General features: G+C 37.7%; 1 protein-coding gene across 1 annotated transcript; it reads right to left on the reverse strand.

The window, feature by feature from the left end:
• Positions 1–3,379: 3,379 nt before the first annotated feature.
• LOC138335792 (uncharacterized) lies at positions 3,380–11,213 on the reverse strand. The gene is made up of 2 exons (XM_069284954.1): positions 11,091–11,213; positions 3,380–5,685 (listed from the first exon to the last, which is right to left on the reverse strand). Exon 2 carries the CDS (start codon positions 5,672–5,674, stop codon positions 4,685–4,687), a length of 990 nt encoding a protein of 329 aa, XP_069141055.1. The 5' UTR covers positions 5,675–5,685; positions 11,091–11,213; the 3' UTR covers positions 3,380–4,684.
• Positions 11,214–13,819: the final 2,606 nt, after the last annotated feature.

The following is a 13,819-nucleotide window of genomic DNA, read 5'->3' on the forward strand; positions in this document are numbered from 1 at the left end:
TAATATCAAACCTTAAATAGTCAAAATTCAATACACAGAACTAGACTAAAAATGTCCATCAAGGGATTCTAGTACTATTTAAAAAAATGTCTCTTAAAAGATCAATTTGTTTATGTCTAAGCGAGACAATTAATTCATTTTTTATGTTACACAACCATGTGCCGATGTGTGAAGCCGGTATGTTCAGATCGAGTAGGGTTGCATAATGTTTTGACGAACAATTACCATTTGTTAATGAACGCTTTAAATCGAAAAAACATTAAAAAAATACATCGTAAAACTCATCGTAAAACTCATCTCAGCCATTCTAAATCGTATTTTTTTTCCGGAGGAGACCCCCGGTATCCACAAACACTAAAATCTCGCGCTTTCGAGCGCTCGCAAATTCTTCAAAATTTATTTAAGCTATTCTAAATCGTAATATTTTTCCTGGAGGAGGCCCCGGACCCCCCAAACACCAAAATCTCGCGCTTTTGGGCGCTCGCAAAATCATCAAAATACGTTGTAAAACTCATCTCAGCCATTCTAAATTACAATGGTTTTTTCCCGGGGGTCACCCTCAGACACCTAAAGCACCAAAATCTCGCACCAATTTGCGTATTCGTTAATTTCCTTTTAGCGATCCCACTGTCTAAAAATGTGTACACGGATTAAATTTACTGATATATGAAAAATGTACATAAAGCATATATGGTTGGGAGTTGAATTAATCTCCTCCTGTAGGGGCGGCGGCAGGGGGGGGGGGTTTACAAAATATTGAGGACCTTTGCCCCCCCCCCCCCCCCTCTTACGTTTCATCTTCCTACGCCACTGATGACTGTACAATATAACAAAATCCATGCAATTACATATTTTGTACGATTTTGTTAAGTTCAATAAAACACTAAAGACAGTAATTTATTATACGATACTTTCTGGTATAGAAAAGAGGAAAGCGTTCTAGTTCAAAATAAACCATTACATTGCACGTGAATGTTTTAAACATCTGATATCCTTTTACAGAATTCAAGCTGTAGGTTTTCAATAACCGGAGCTTTAATTACAGCCAGACTTCTGATGCATAACTAAGTACACTGATAACATAGGTATCAAATACCTATACTCCCCTTATGATCAAGCTTTTATCGTCATAAGAACAATTGTTATATGGGTGTGCTGTGCAATAGTCAGTTAGGTAATGTCAGGTAACATATCACAGATTGTTTTATAGAGGACATTCCTTCTTTCTTGATAAATACAAGTTATTATTTCATGAAGTGAGACAGAAACTTTCCACCTCACGAGATGAAATATTACTGGTATTTATCAGGAAAGAAGTAGCATTTTTTTCTCGCTTCCATTTACAGAAGACCACCACTACAAATGTTATTCCGCCATTGTCTTGTACAAAGTTATTTGCCCTTGCGATTATTGCGTCGTATTTTTGTGAGCATAACGTCATATTTCTTCGTAAAAATATGACGTCATTTTTGCGCACAAACTAATGAGGTAACAATCAAAATGATATCTTGACCGTCAATGCTGCATTCCGATTGGTCAAAAGCGAATGAAAATATCAAAAGTGATATTTTCACTGGAGTGAAGTATAACGCTTTTATGCTCACCGTAAACCTTATATCTCACTGCGAAAAATGAAATAATACATATCATTATCATATTTTATAATTAGCAAAACTTTGTCACAGCTGGTTTGTAATTCAAATCACCTGTTTGTCATTCTGTTAAATAGCTACGCCTATCGACATACTGGTAGTATCATGAATACATGCATGATTGTCTACATAACAAATACAGATGTCTATAATAGTATATTAAATTTATGGCTAATACGTTAAGGAGAATCATGTTTCGGCAACAGCTTAGATTGATATGATGCTGTTTTACGGACCTCACTACAGAAATCCCATTTCTAAACCGGTATCAAATACTCAAATAAAATCGGTGGTTTTATTTCTGTCTTACCTCTATGTAGTTTTTCTAGATACACACCATTTTATATGTTACAGCTATCATTAGATTTTGCTCACGTACCAATTTAACAAAAGCCAGGTGTGTTTTGTAGTACTATGACAGAGAACTTTCAAGATACCTTTAAAAGATAGGGATGATTTAATATTGCCTTCTCGGGGTGCACAGCAGGGTTCACTTTTTGGCCCAATCAAATTAATGTTCAAAATTCAATTGTAGCTGTAACAGATCCTTAAAAGATGTTGACGGAACCAATCACCAGAGACACTGTGGAGCTTGGATAGAATATTCTTATAAGCTGAATAGCTCGCTTACAATAGGCGCCCATGTCATACAATAGTTGTTCACAGACTTTAGAGGTTTTCTGATTTTAACGAACAACAAAACAGGACCTATCAATCTTATTTTGATACATCAATGTTCGCAGTGCAGTGCAAAATAATGTTTGGTTAGCTTATATGCATTTTTTTAATGTAAACCTATTTGATGACTCTTTACCCATATTATATGAATTAGTACTTTTCCGTATAAAATATGTGTAAAGAATGTAAATGTATATGTAAATCAATGATTATATCTCATACATGTACATTTAAAAAATGAAAATGAAACAATTTGAAATAGATAATAAAAAATAAATAAAAGACGTCAATAAATAATTAGAAGACGTAACCGTGCGCGTGTCCTAATATTATGTATCTACTCATGTAGTCATGCATCTCTTTGTGATGTCACTAGGAAAAAAAGCAGAGTTCGTGAAGAAAACAGCATTTCGATCCACAACTTCGTTGTTGAAACAGCGAGGTTGAGAACGATTGCCTATTAGAATGTCAGGCTCCTAACCACAACGGACCCCCTTAGTCGTTAGGAACGACATTTCACGACTTTAGCATGTATTGAAACAAGAGGTCTATGGGCGTTAACGGTCACCTGATATTTGATACAAATTGGTTATGACACACCAAAGTCTATAAAAGTGGTAGTTTCTGCTCCTTCTTAACGCTCAGCATACAGGGAGTGGGACGACTGGTTCGCCCGTTGTCAGTAGAATGTGACCGGGTGGGGTGTGTTGTTTGGTGTCTTCGGCGGCATGCTTCAGTGATATAGCACTATAAAAAGGGCAGCAGTTCCACTATACAAGAAGACACAACATGAATACACCTCAGTCTCCCAAAACACGCACATCGCACAACATACACGCAACACACCACATACATGGGAGGCCGTCCTTACATGACCATAGCTGTTAATTGGACGTTAATTAATCAAACAAACAAATGCAATTTACTAGCTTACTGATGTCTTTTGTTCACAAAATAGGAACATACATGTACATCTAATAAGTCTACATACAAAGTTTCATTAAGCTTGGTGCGTATTTACTCACATTACTGCGTTCACAAGGTTCAATAATTCTTATTGCAAAGGGCAATAACTCAGTAAATAAGTTAGTGTCAAATCAAGCTTACTTTCAAACTTGTTCTAGATACTTTCAATGTTAGTCTATATGCAAAGTTTCATTAAGCTCGGATCATATTTACTCAAGTTATCATGTTCATAAGATTCAATGATCATAATCACAAAGGGCAATTACTCCGTAAGTAACTATTGAATCAAGCTGATTTTCGAACTCGTCCAAGATCTTTCCAATGTTAGTTTACATGAAAAGTTTCATTGAGCTCGGTGCATATTTACTCAAGTTATCATGTTCATAGGATTCAATAACTATAATTACAAAGGGCAATAACTTTGTTAAGTTATTATGTAATCAGGTCGATTTTCGAACTTGTCAGAGATCTTTCCAATGTTAGTCTACTCACAAAGTTTCATTAAGCTTCCTTCATATTTTCTAATGTTATCGCGTTCCCAAGGTCCAATAGTAATTGTTAGTGCAAAGGGCAATAACTCCGTATCTTACCGTTGGATCATGCGGATTTTCGAACTCGTCCGAGATAGTTCCAAGGTCAGTCTATACACAATGTTTCATAAAGCTCGGTTTACATTTACTAAGTAATCGTAATTTACACTCGAATCAAGTCGAATTTAGACGGACAAAAGAATATCGTAATATGTCACCATGACAATTACAATAAGAAAATTGGGTCAAACACGTAAGTGTAAAATGACCGAGCTTTTTATTATAATTAAGAAAATGATCATAAACCACTGTGAAGGGAAATATTGAAATATATGGAACCATATGAAATGCATTGCTTTTGCAACGAGTTATTAGACTTTTTTTATCTTTCGATTTATATATTTTATCTATTCATATTTAAGAAAAATAATTACGGTGATATTATCTAAAATATAAAACCAATCTAAGACGTATATATCATATGTGATGCAAATTCTAATGTAATGCTTGTGTGTTTGAATAATTAACGCCCTATTAACAGCCAGGTCATGTAAGTTTGAATTAACTTGTCCCCGATCCTGTTGCTAATATAGCAATACAATATACAATACAATTAAGGCGTCACAATTTGCTCATACCATAACCTGACACGTTCTTAAATGGTTCGGGTTGTTTATAATAATTTAGCTGATCAAAATAAATGAAAATCAGGTAAGGCATTTTATATGCTGAAAGCATGAACACTAAAACTGTTTCATTAGCGATAGTGTAGCAAAGTATTGTGTCTTTTCAATTTGCAGCCATGAGTTATAAGTAATATTTAAGTTCCTTCTCTAAGGTTCAAAATTCGTATTTGATTTAAAATTCCGGCAATGTTCTATACTCAAAATATTTCTTCACATGTTTCATAGTATGTATGACGAACGGTCCATACTGTTCCGGTACGTGGGTGTCACCTTTGCCTGTCGCTTTAGTCATAAAGTTGACACCAATATCGCCATCAAATCGAGGCTCGAGGAAAAACGGAAGTGAATATCTATCGACGCCTATATCTACGACTCTGTGGCATGTCGCTTTAAATCGACCTCCCATCATTCTTGAAAACACATCACCAATGTTCATCACGAGACTTCCAGGACGTGGTTCTACTGCGGCCCAGTTACCATCGGCGGTGACGAGCTCGAGACCTTTATAACCAAACGTAGCCAGCAGTGTGAGGAATGTCGAGTCTGTGTGAGCAGGCGTTGTCAACACCTTGCCATCCTCAATCCTGGCGTTCGCTGGAGGATTTGTGCCTTCCCATGGAGGATAATGCATCAAACGAAGCGTCGAACAGGGTCTCTTGGAAAATAATTCTTCGAAGGAAAATTCGTCGATGCCAAGACCAATTGCGGTAAGACGAAGGATTTCTAACGACAGTTCATGCATAACCTCATAAAGGTCAACCAGATAGGCTTTGAACGGAAATGTCCCGTCTTCTTTTGGCCAAACCGATGGTTCATAGAACCAGTTTCCGGGAGTGACTTCCGGATCACCAGGAGTTATGTCCCGTCCGAACTCGAACCCTTCCTTCCGGCTTGGCTCATTTTCTCCAACTGGAAAATATCCACGGTAGATATTGGTGTTTGCAGGATTCCATATTTTTCTTGAGAGGCTATTTTTCTCCTCACTTGATTTGCTAAAGAACCACTTGCAACTTTCAATCATTTTTTCGAAATCTATCCCTTGAGCGTTATCGATGTACAGAAACCCTGTGTTCTCTAGTGCGTTGACAACAGAATCCGCCAGCTCCTTTCGGTGGCTTTTAGCCCTGGACATGTCAATGATGGGAAGTTTAACATCAGCCATAATGTTTGAATCTGAAAGCACATAGATATTGTTTGTTAGAAACCAACACGAGCACACAAGGAATCATAGTCCGATTCGTTCTATCGCTATTCTATACATTAAATGCCTTGGTTGGTTTGGACAGCCAGGGTACCTCATCCGTATACAATGTGTTGTGTGTGAATGTTTGGGAGGCTGAGGTATATTTTTGTTGTGTCTCCATGTACAGTAATAGTGGGACTTTGGCAATTATCATGAGAAAGTGATAGCATTTAGGGTACCTGCTGTTGTGGCGGGAAAGACATTTCCCTTCTTATTGACTCTTGCTACAATTTGTTTGTTTGTTTGTTTGATTTATTAACGTCCTATTAACAGCTATGGTCATGTAAGGACGGCCTCCCATGTATGCGGTGTGCTGCGTGTATGTTGTGCGAGGTGAGTGTACTGGGAGACTGCGGTATGTTCGTGTTGTGTCTTCTTATATAGTGGAACTGTTGCCCTTTTTATAGTGCTATATCACTGAAGCATGCCGCCGAAGACACCAAGCAACACACCCCACCCGGTCACATTATACTGACAACGGGCGAACCAGTCGTCCCACTCCCTGTATGCTGAACGCTAAGCAGGAGCAGAAACTACCACTTTTATAGACTTTGGTGTGTCTCGGCCAGGGGACAGGACCCAGAGCCTTCCTCACAGGGGCAAACGCTCAACTCAAGGCCAAAAGTGAGGCGGTGCCAAGGGAGGCATTAGGAAAGATAAAGTCAGTTAGGAAGAAGAGAAAAGATAAGATCCTAAATTTAGTCGCCTTTTACGATCATGAAATAGGGGCAGCAGGTACAATTCTAACGCCCTACCTGCAGGGCCACTCTTGCTACAAAAGTAGCTGCTATTCAACATACAACAGTGAATATCTAGACACAAACTGCAGCTACTGCTATTCTTAGAGCCAGTGGAAATAAAAAAGACAATTTAATCCAATGAATATAAGGTTTATAACATAGTTATCCTTCCTTACCATCTTTGAATTTGTTACTGAACTAATTCTACAAGACAAGTTATCGACTTTAACGACATTTTGAATTTCTTTCAATAGTATGACTAAATCTATAACTTAACAGATGATTGAGTACGATATTGACTGATAATTCATTTTTGCTTGTTACGAGCATTTTCATTGGCTTAAAAATTTACTTTATCAGCCCATAAAGGAAAAAATGGCGTCGCCGTTTGTAACGTCGCTTCTGATTGGCTGAGATGACGGCGTAATAATTTCATAGACAAAAGAGTCCCAAAATGAATTTTAAATGTTGAAGAGATTATCTTTAGTAAATTGAATTATAAGGATTAATTTGAATAGATTTTTTATGTTATGGAGATATAACACAAAAATCTGAGTGTACTCTCATCATAAACCAAGAGTACATGACATAAGAGTATATCTCCATAACATAAAAAATCTATTCAAGTTAATCCTTAATAATTGTTATATTAACGTAGATCGTAGCGTACGGTAACTGACGACTAACCATGCACATTTGTAGGCAATGTTCTATAAACTTGTAAAATACCTGTCAGATCGAGTCTCTATTTTTTCTCGCAATATAATATTTTCTGCAACAGACAGAAGAACCTACATGACAATTATAATATTTTTTTTATTCAGTTGATTGATTGATAAGGTTTAACTGCCTGCTAGCAGTCAGTCTTTGTATGTCGCGTGTCTGTTTGTTTGTTTGATTGAATAACGTCCGATTAACAGCAAGGGAGGTGCAAGGACTGCCTCCCATGTAGGCGGTGTGTTGTGCGGAAGGAGTACGGGTGTGTGTTTTGGGAGACTGCGGTATATTCCTGTTGTGTGTACTTGTATAGTTGCCCTTTTTATAGTGCTTTATCACTGAAGCATTACACCGAATATACCAAGCAATATACCCAAACCGATCACATTTAATGACAACAGGCGAACCAGTCGCGTGTCGGTATTCATTAAGTCGCGTTTTGAATGTATCATCGTGGGGAGGTATATTCGTGTTTTGTAGTGCTTTATCACTGAAACCTGCACCACAGACACAAAACTCGGCCACTCTATACTGACACCTGCCAACCAGTCGTCCTATTTCCTTTATGTTGAGTATAAAGCAGGATAAGAGTAAACATTAATGTTTCTTTAAAACATAAATAACATCAGAAAATATATACCGATGGCCTAAAATGAGCTCACAACACCAAACATATGCAAGATTTATTGCGTAATAGATGATAACAGTGGAGAGTACATATATAAGTAATTTCACTGTTTTGCCGTCTGGCGCAGTGATAGTCAACTACTGCCTGGTAATTAGGACAACAGCGGGAAACATAAGAAGACCCGTGTTATAAAAATAAACATTTTATTTACCTTTATTAAATTGTCCAAAATGTCATGATACGTGTAGTACTAACGGTAAGTTAATAACTTTTGTTACTCTACAAAAGTATCGATCTGGTTTTACATTCCCATTTTAAAAATTAAAGGCCCTTTACGAGAGGTAGTGGGCTTTTAAGGCTAAACTTGAGGCGATGTCATGTTTTGGAATGTGACCGGGTGGGGTGTGTTGCTTGGTGTCTTCGGCGGCATGCTTCAGTGATGTAGCACTGTAAAAAGGGCAACAGTTCCACTATACAAGAAGACACAATATGAATATACTGCAGTCTCCAAAACCCGCACCTCGCACAACATACACGCAGCACACCGCATGCATGGGAGGCCGTCCTTACATGACCATAGCTGTTAATAGGACGTTAATTAATCAAACAAACAAACAGACAAAGGAAAAACATATGCCAAGTAAGTCGAATTCTCACGATCAAGCAATGGGCACAACATATACTATTTCAACGCATACATGCAGGACAGTTGTGTACGACTCAATAGTATAAATGTATTTAGTAAACCGTTCCCTGCCTGATATTAGTCCCATAGGATTCATAAAAAAAGTTAAAGTGTCATAAAATTGTTTTTAGTCATGGCATCTATGATATTTCTTTTAAGTGTGCTTTTTCTGTGTTTAACGATATACAAATATCGCATGGGACTTTGTTAAACTGAAGTTGAATACAGCACAAGAAACAAAAACACGAGGCCCAGAGGGCCTGTATCGCTCACCTGGTTTGTAATGCCAAGTAATGTTCTAAATACAGGTTCATTGTTTCTTTTCTGAAGGAATTCGAATATTTACCTCTAATTCCCCTATTGGGCCCCACCACTCCTGCCCCCGGGGGGTCAGAGCCAAAATTTATACAAGTTCTGTTCCCCTTCCCCAAGGATGTTTGTGGCCAAATTTGGTCACCATCCATGCAAAACTCTAGGACAAGTAGCGATTTATAGGATTGACCTCTATTTCCCCTATTGGGCCCCACCCCTCCTGCCCCCGGGGGGTCAGAGCCAAAATTTATACAAGTTCTGTTCCCCTTCCCCCAAGGATGTTTGTGGCCAAATTTGGTCACAATGCATGCAGAACTCTAGGACAAGTAGCGATTTATAGGATTTACCTCTATTTCCCCTATTGGGCCCCGCCCCTCCTGCCCCCGGGGGGTCAGAGCCAAAATTTATACAAGTTCTGTTCCCCTTCCCCCAAGGATGTTTGTGGCCAAATTTGGTTACAATGCATGCAGAACTCTAGGATAAGTAGCGATTTATAGGATTTATCTCTATTTCCCCTATTGGGCCCCACCCCTCCTGCCCCCGGGGGGTCAGAGCCAATCTTTATAAAAATTCTGTTCCCCTTCTCCCATGGGTGTTTGTGGCTAAATTTGGTCACCATCCATGCAGAACACTAGGACAAGCAGCGATTTATAGGATTTACCTCTATTTCCCCTATTGGGCCCCACCCTCCTGCCCCCGGGGGTCAGAGCCAAAATTTATACAAGCTCTGTTCCCCTTCCCCCAAGGAGGTTTGTGGCCAAATTTGGTTACATTCCATGCAGAACTCTAGGACAAGTAGCGATTTATAGGATTGACCTCTATTTCCCCTATTGGGCCCCGCCCCTCCTGCCCCCGGGGGGTCAGAGCCAAAATTTATACAAGTTCTGTTCCCCTTCCCCCAAGGATGTTTGTGGCCAAATTTGGTTACAATACATGTAGAACTCTATGACTGTTAGCGATTTAAAGGAAATGTTGACGGACGGACGGACGACGGACGCCGCGCCATGACATAAGCTCACCGGCCCTTCGGGCCAGGTGAGCTAAAAAACGATTTGTATGCGTGATTTTGTGCATGTACTACTGTCTGAATTCGCATTTTATTTCGTTTACATAAACACTAAATACATGTATGTTTAGTTACGTTTTGTTTTTAAAAATAACGTGCTACATGACCTTTTTGATATGATATGGGGTACACTGAAGTTATTATAAAGGTTTACATTACACAAATACACACGTTTGCTTTAGATAAGTTGTTTCTCTGAGCACTGACAAAATATTTCTAATGATAATGGGACTGACAACGTTATTTAAATTGGAACGAAGTCACGGTCATAAAGTCGTGATGACACAAGAGATCGCTGAACAAAGGTCTATTACCTAATATATGAGATAGAAATTCATGTATGCACATACTCTACTGTTCGAAATATATGTCAGCAAAGTGTAAGGTAGAACTGAAGTAATTGGGCCTACTATCACCAGAAGACACAATATCATACCATTTCTCTATAGCCACTTAAACACGCACTCACCTCACACGTGTAATATGAAATGCTTGTAATCAGAGATGTGGCCTTTATCAAAGTAGCAAACATAACTTAACATAAACATTAGGCTAATGCATATAGCAAACAAGGGGGCATCTCATCTAATGTCAGTACTTGTTAATAGGACATTTATATAATAAACCAAGTCAAACAAAAACTTTAACAAGTTCAAATCATCATTTTTTTATGAAATAATACACATAGGTGCAGAAGAAGTCAAGGACTGGTACCTAGTTATTATGAGCATTTAGTTCATAACCTTATATATTACCCTTAAATTGCATGCTTATATCTTTTTGATTTCAAGTGACAGAGGCTTATGATGTATATTTATACACGAACTTTAAAGGTGAGAGTTAAAGATGCCCCACTGCTGAAGAATGGCAATTTTTCTCTATCAAAAACAGGAGCAGACGATTTAATATTTTTTTTTTCATTTACAAAAATTACTTAATTTAAATTTGAGCTTCTAATCTTAATTAATTACATCCCGAAAACATTCCGTGGCAATACTTCCTATATGGCATGGATTACTGATTGCGCATGCACCAAAATCAAAAGAAGTTATCTTATATTACTTTTTGTATTAATTAGACATATACACATATATTATTGTTCAAGGGATGAACATCGTTTATCGAATAAGTCGGCGGTGGAGCATCTTTAATACTTAGATGATAAAATAGAATATGCATCACATTACCTGTGTAAATCAGAATAGTTACTTCAAGCGGCAAAGCACGAGTAGCTTGGACAATTATACCTGCTGCATTAACAGACGCTCTAGTATTCTATGACGTATGAATAGAGTAACAGAACAGTGATTCACTATTAGGTACATAAAGTCGTTAGTATGGTTGTACTCTGTGTAGTTATATGTCACACATTGGATTTTTCGTTGATATTTCTCTTGATAACCTACTTTATTATCTCTACAGGTAGAGAGACTTTCATATCATTACTAAATGTAATACACTACAGTCAATCGACCCATTTAGAATTTTATAGGGGTACAATATAGGTTACACTCTCATGGTTTTAAAAACGTAACTCATCATCCTTCTAAAGACCAATATACATTTGTACCATGCATGGCGTTCCAGAGCTCCATTGCGAATGCTTCCTATGTAAACATGTTTTATTTTAAGGTCCGGTCCCATTGGTATTTAAAAAGTTTTCCGAATGCATTGCGCACAAAATTGGCTGATATTCGCTGAACATACGTAATATTCGTAAATCGTACTTGTATCTGTCGTCCAACATCTGCACCCGTCCGCAATATCGTGTTTTCTCGTTTCCACGATTTTTTTAACTCCACAAAATTTTGACTGCAGAAATCATTCAGGGCTTTTCGGCTTTATAGCGAACTGGAACAGTGTGTAAAACGACTATATAACGTACCTATAACGTTGACATCACAAAATAAAGTAATTTGTAGCGAATGCATATTGAGTTAAGCGTTTATATCACGTCTGTTCTGAATTTGATTTGAGAACAATTTGCGAATGTATAACAAACGTGTTGTATAAACAAAACGACCTTATACATATGGCAGAAATCGACATATTTGTCTAATATTTCCAGTCTGTCGAGAAGTACAGATGTAATAATAAAAAGTTCTTTGCTTTGATTTGAGTTCGAAACAGACTTAACATTCTTTGTATCTGGAGGAGGAAGAATGAAAGATGCAGCTTGCTCACCTTTGTTGCGAAAAGTGATACCAAATGGCCCTATCGTGCTTCTTTTACCACCGCGATTCAGATGCCCAACATGCGCAATACAACCGTTCTTTCCGCTACATCTGTGCAATGCATTATCAATAGATTAGTATATCTCAATACTAATCGCAATATATCCCATCTGTTTCCTCAATGTGTTATATATTCGTAATCGTTTGTTACATATCCACATTGTTGGACAATTTTTCCGATTGTACCCCTCAAGGGAGAGCATTTGTTATCGTATTCGCTTTTATTCTTAAATTAGCAATCTAATAGATTGTGAAATTATCCGTCTTTGTTCGTACTAAGTTTGCAGTACGTTATAAATATATCCGTAGTTTATACTTGGAAATTTGTCATTTTAAGCCAATTTTGTTGTCGGATGACTACGAAAGGCCGAAAGTAAACTAAATTCATCCGCTCTCAGTGGGACCGGGCCAACGTATAAAGTGAAAAGATGTGGTCTATCTATCATTATTGACTTCATTACTGAAAGACTCAAATACAAAGTTTCATGAAAGACCTAATCAGGAAATGCATGATGAAGTGTATTCTCACCTGAAATTGCCAGTTCTTCTCGCACATGTCTTCGTCCATGAGTGAAATCTATGAAACCAACACTCAAGTCTGGATATCTAGAATTGACCTTAAACACAATTAATATGCCTCATTAACAGAAAAATATTTTCATCATAATAACATCAAATATATATATTTAATAAACTAATTAGCTCTTATATTACAATCAATCAGTACATTTAGTTAAATTAGATTACTTGAGTTGAATATTATGCAACACAATGGAAGTGCCCCCTATCACCTATTATAACTGACAGATATAGATAGCAAACCAAGACTAGATATTATGTTATCCAATGTAATTGTCTGCCCTTAATGTAATCAATTTCATATGTATTAGTTATAACTTATGTTTGATACCTTTACGGTCTTCAGCACTCAAATATATCGAAGATGACTTGGAGATGTCGATTAAGTTATGATTTTTTTATTTTTAGGTCATCTGACCAAAGGTCAGGTTTTAGGTCATCTGACCGAAGGTCAGGATGACCTATTGAGCTATCCTACTCCTCCTTAATCCTTGAGTGAATTTAATCCATATTTGGTGTGAAATACCTTTGGGGAGGGAGAATCATAATTTATATAAACGAGTTAGGTCCGACCTCTTGGGACAGAAGAGTGGGGCTCAGAAGGGGGAACATTGATAAAAATTGGCTTTAAAATACCCGACCTCCTTACCTCTTCAGTTGATTACATCCATATTTGATGTAAAATATCATTGGGGAAGGACAATCATATTTTATATAAATGAGTTAGGTCTGACCCCTGGGGAGGGAGAGGCGGGCTCAGAAGGGGGGGGGGGGGGGGGCTTTGATGAAATTTTGCTTTAAAATCCTTCTCCTTAACCCTTGAGTGGATAGCAACCATATTATTTGATGCGAAACGTAATTGGGGAAGGACAATCATATTTTATATAAACGGGTTAGGTTCGACCCCTGGGGACAGAGGGGCGAGGCTCAGAAGGGGTAACTTTGATAAAATTTGGCTTTAAACCCCACTTCTCCTTAACCCTTGAGTGAATGACATCCATATTTGGTGTAAGACATCATCGGGAAAGGGCTCAGAAAGGGGAATTTCGATAAAACTAGGCTTTAAAATCCTTATCTTTCTTAACCAGTGAGTAGATTACATC

This window comes from Argopecten irradians, chromosome 11, assembly GCF_041381155.1.
Source record: "Argopecten irradians isolate NY chromosome 11, Ai_NY, whole genome shotgun sequence".
NCBI lineage: Eukaryota > Metazoa > Mollusca > Bivalvia > Pectinida > Pectinidae > Argopecten > Argopecten irradians.